At 43.3% G+C, this 5,000-nt stretch overlaps 1 protein-coding gene across 1 annotated transcript in view; it reads right to left on the reverse strand.

The window, feature by feature from the left end:
• The window catches only part of LOC137994644 (NADH dehydrogenase [ubiquinone] 1 alpha subcomplex assembly factor 4-like), a 4,923-nt gene extending 1,047 nt beyond the window's left edge, over positions 1 to 3,876 (reverse strand). Inside the window, exons 1-2 of the mRNA XM_068840251.1 lie at positions 3,728 to 3,876; positions 1,360 to 1,460 (exon numbers count right to left, since the gene is read on the reverse strand). Coding sequence (XP_068696352.1) covers positions 1,360 to 1,460; positions 3,728 to 3,872 — 246 coding nt within the window. The 5' untranslated portion in view covers positions 3,873 to 3,876. The remainder of the gene's footprint in view (positions 1 to 1,359; positions 1,461 to 3,727) is intronic.
• Positions 3,877 to 5,000: the final 1,124 nt, after the last annotated feature.

Below are 5,000 nucleotides of genomic sequence, written 5' to 3' on the forward strand. Positions count from 1 at the left end.
GAATCATCTAATAAGGTGACAACAACATGACTTAGGGCATCAGCGATATGGGCCAGGCTGCTTCAAGCTGGGCCAGTACTAAATATCAGTAACTACTATTTAACAAATGGTTTGCGACAACCATGACTCAAGCAATTCCCCCTCAACTTACAGGCAGAAAGATATGTATTAGCGTCCATTTGTTGTCATGACCACAAGAACTCCACCACTTTTATTTCATAGTTGTTAATCCATACTATCATCTTGCTGCAACCACTGAGCCGCACCTTTTAAATGGCATCCTAACTAAACATTCTTTTTTCTGCCAATGTAAATATTTCCACTTAAAACAAACCTATTTCTCCTTCGAGATTGCCTTTTTCATCTGCATCGCAAGGTGTGTAGATGAAAGGGGACATAGTTTTTTGAGTGGACCTTGATCTTGTTACCCCATTCATACCTAAAGTGGCCACAATGATGAGTAAAATCGTCTCACGTTATACATAGTAACATCTACTCACCCTCAAGAGGAAAAACATTTGACCATCGGTGAAACTAGTTTGACACATCGTCCGGACTATTCATGGTCTGGTCTCACAAACCCAAAGACCCCTAGGAGTGACACTTGACAGATTTTACTCTGTCTAACGCCAGACGACTTTACTCGGCTTGGGACATCCTACGACGTTTGAAGTGTCAATGGGTTAAAGAAACGTTTGTGTTGTAAAGAAGTTTACGACGAAGAACAGATACTGTCGCTCAAAGCTCAAGGGGGTATAGATAACTTCTAGTTCTGTTCACTTGCTTTGACTAATATTATCAAAACAAAATATTACATTTCAAGGGTTCACATAACTACTACTTTCCGTAATAAAACAAGAATTCAGGATTTTGTAGCTGCTCACAACTACTGTAATAATTATCACAACAAATAATCCACAAGGACAAACTGCCACTTAAATAACAAGTTTGATTGAATTAGCCAAGGTTTCTATACGAGTTATGGAAGCAGGGATGGCACAGAGGTGAGAGCACTCAAATCCCACAAATGTGCCCCAGGTTCGATTCCCAGACTTAACGTCACATGTCGGTTGAGTGTGATGGTCTTCTACTCTGTTCCAAGAGGTTTTTCTCTGGGTACTTCAGTTTTCCCCTCTCCCACAAAAACTACATCATGTAAGTACCTATGGCAATTTTGATTGCGTTGACTTAATTTGATTTCTGCACAATGTCCTCAATAATATAAGGGCCTCAACTGGTGATAAATACATCATCATCATCATCAGTCCTTTTTGCACCATGGGACGCAAAGGGCTCCAGTGATACATACACTTAACACTAAAATAAAGGTCATTATTATTATTTTTTTCATCACGTTACCACTGATCCTTGTGGTTCCAGTGAATCGATTTTGAAATCCTTCAGCTTCCCCAAAAAATTATCATCTTTCTGGTTTTGTTGCTGAAACAGCGATTTATTACCTGAGACACAATATGATCACAATTAGATAGAACATGTTTCGTATGGGAGACACAAGTGCAGCAAGTAAGACAAAAAATCACGTAAGCAAAAAAGCAAGTAAGCAAAAAAGGGGTTGGAAGGCCAGGATCGTGATAATAGAGAGTTTAAGAATCCACGACAGCTACCGCTACGACAACGTGATAGAGCCAAGCTACCGTAAAATTCCGAAAATAAGCCCTGTGGCTTATATTTTTCAAAGGCCCTTTTCGAGGGGCTTATTTCTGGAGGGGCTTATATTCGGAGGGGCCTCTCTACGGAGGGAAATTTGCCTTTCCAAATAGATCGGGCTAGCCTTATAGTTGGAAGTGAATTTACCGTTTTTGCTTTATTTTACTTTGTGTTTGAGGGAAATTTTCCAAGTGCAAGCTCCTGGGGGGCTGATATCTGGAGGGGCGATTTAACAGAGGGTTTTTTGCGTTACCGCTTTAGGGGGCTTATATTTAGGGGGGCTTATTTTCAGAATTTTATGGCACATTTTAAGACGTTTTTGTCAACCATCACTGTCGTAGATCTTTAAGTCCACAATATAAAACAAGTTGGGAAACTGTATTGTGTTTCTCTACATACTCCAGTTTTCCCTCTCAACAAAAACCAAAATGTGTAGGTTACATCTGAGAAAAACCATTAACCCATTGACTCCCAGGGGTTCCCCATTGACGAGTAAAATCGTCTGGCATTAGACAGAGTAAAGTACTAAGTCTGGCCAGTTTAGGCCGGTTTGGACGTCAAAGGGTTAATGGGGACGTAGTTTTTCAGTGAGTGATTAATAGGGCCGACCTTTGAATCTACCTTTCACCCACACATGTATCATTATTGAGGTGGTACTATCATAAAATACATTAGCACAGAAAGGAAAATACACAACTTCCAATTTGCAGAGAACAGAAGGAAATTACCCATTGTAGACCCATTGAAGACCCATTGTTTTACCGATAAGTGTACAGGCAATTTTTGCCAGAGGGTGCGGTGAACCATTCGCCCAAATTAAATCCTTGCACGTTGCCCTAATTTTTACGAAACAGTCTAATTGAAAAGAGGGTCCTACAATGCACTAACATTGGCCTACATATGAACTGAAAATGTTCTTACATATGAATCTAAAAAAGAAAATAGCTGTCTCGGCCATTTCAATAACCAAAGATATCAAGGATATGATCCATGTTATTATTGATTGCAGAGTTGGCATGATAAGACAAAATAAATTTTTCATTCTCTTATGTTAGAAAACAGCTGTAGCAAAGTGGCAACTGCTTACCCTGTCCTTGATGAGGACAGTCGAGCTCCCCTCTCTGAATACAGATGATGTTAAAGAAGAAGATAGAGGAGAGGACACCCCAGGACGGTTATTAAAATCGACGTATTTCTCATCACTTATGAACCAGTCAAAGTAAATCCCCGCCCACCCCGACCCAAGACATAGCATGGAAATTAAAACTTTGGTCCCCCAGCAGGTGGGGAGTGCCCAAAGATTCACGATCTTCACCTACAAGATCAGGGGGTAAGCAGGGACTTCACTGCAGCCTCCCCAAATTTTGGGCAACTCTGATTTCAGAAATGCTGGAGACAATGCAAGGGAATGATCTATGTAATGTGTTTCCAGAGTTTGCGAATGTGGGACATATCCTTGCAGTGATAGCTGCTACATCGTGTTCTGCAGACTGATCATTCAGTGCGTTGTGCAGATTGAAAACTTACCCCCACAGCAACATGGCACCCACAGGCACTGCATGCCGCTAAACAATTTTCATTTATGAAAATCTCGCCAAAGCTGAAAATCATCCAATTAGAGCGCAATGATAAGCAATGCGAATTCCCATAACAAAAACAAACGATCGAAAAGCCTGTCAGTTGAGAGTGGGTCTTTAACAAAATTTGCTGTTGAAAGAATGGTGATTTTTTAAGTAGTAGATAAAATATGAGCGGGAGATCTGTATGGGCGTTTACAATGGCGAGCCGACGCGAATATTTTATCCTGCTTGTGAAATGAATACATTAAATTGAATGCAAAGTATTGTTATGGGATTCGCTAATTGGACATGGATGCCATTTTCTCAGTTTCACAGACTGCAAATTTCATTCCCCGCAATGGGCCAGGCCTGGTTGGGGGGAGCGGAGATTTACTTTGACTGGTGCATTATGCTGGACATATCTGTTTGATTCACGTATTACACAAGTCTCCTAAGCCCGCGGGTCTGCAGAAATAGTGTAACACGAAGTTTATGCTTACGTTTGCGCTCTTCATCCATGGCATTCTGAGAGCTGGGATGTCTCGGAGCTGGTATGGGTTTCTTTTCTAGCATTCTGTCGACCTTCCAGCGTGATTCAAGAGGTCTTTTCACCAATCGAGTTAACCGAGTAACTCTGGCGCCCATCTTGGATTTTAACTATACAATATATCTCCCCATACATAAGGGATCTAATTTGTGATGGCGTAGACCGCTGTCCATGGAGATTGGTGAGGCTTTCAGAACGCTGGTACCCAGGTCTCAAAGGTTTTTTGAGCCGCGTGAGAGCCGCGTGTGAGCCGCGAAGCTGCGAAGACTAGTCGCGAAGGTGACCAGAGGTTTTTCTCTTCTCGCCGCTTCGAGGCTCTCTCGCGGCTCAAGAAAAACCTCTGGGACCAGGGTAGAACGCTGGAGAACATGAAGGTGACCAATCTCCTTCCCAGAGCCTCCGTTACCCCTGTTCAGCGGAACGGGCGCTGCTCTGGGAACGAGACTGGAAGGTTTCACCCTCAAGGTCATCTTCATATCTTGCCGCTCCATCTCTCGAGCCAACGGCGTGCGGTGTCGTTGACGACCCTAAGGTCATCGTCAGTGCAGGATGGTCCCCATGGGCAAGACGTCTGTGTCTCAGCCCCACGTGGGCATTCTGCAGTTGCAGCATAACACCACTTGAGCATGTTATCGCCAGTCTTACCCACTTTTGCCCTTGCCCTACTGAGAGTAACCCACTCAATACACGGCAAGTCTGAGCCTGATGGAAGGCTTTCACTGGGTTCTGGCAGTGCTCCGTTAGCAGAATGCGGTCTGCTTCTTTCCACTTCCGTAGTCTATACGAAGGTGGTGGAGTCCCAGTGAGCTCGTCGACTGTGCAAGAGCTCCGACGGGATTGGAGGCGTCTAGGTGTTGTTGTTGTTGTTGTTGATGATGTCTTTAATAAACCATAAGATAAAAAATACATATCCTATGTTACATAAACGAGAACTGTGTAATGACTTTACAATGATATGCTGTAGCTAAAAGTGAATTATGTAATTATAACAGGTGCCTCCTGGTGATCGTGAAGGGGGTGCCTGGATCGCTTGGTTGTTTGCTGCGTTCCACTCTCGCAATTGTCTCCCGACGAACTTCTGGTGGAGATATACCGCTCAGTCTGTAAAGAGCAGGTAGAGGGGTGTTTTTCAGCGTACCGGTTATGGTGCGACAGGCTCTATTAAGCTCGACATTAACACGGTGAGCATGTGCTGAGCGGTACCACACTGCAGCAAAATACTCAGC

The sequence above is a fragment of the Montipora foliosa genome, chromosome 3 (assembly GCF_036669935.1).
Source record: "Montipora foliosa isolate CH-2021 chromosome 3, ASM3666993v2, whole genome shotgun sequence".
In the NCBI taxonomy this organism is placed as follows: Eukaryota; Metazoa; Cnidaria; class Anthozoa; order Scleractinia; family Acroporidae; genus Montipora; species Montipora foliosa.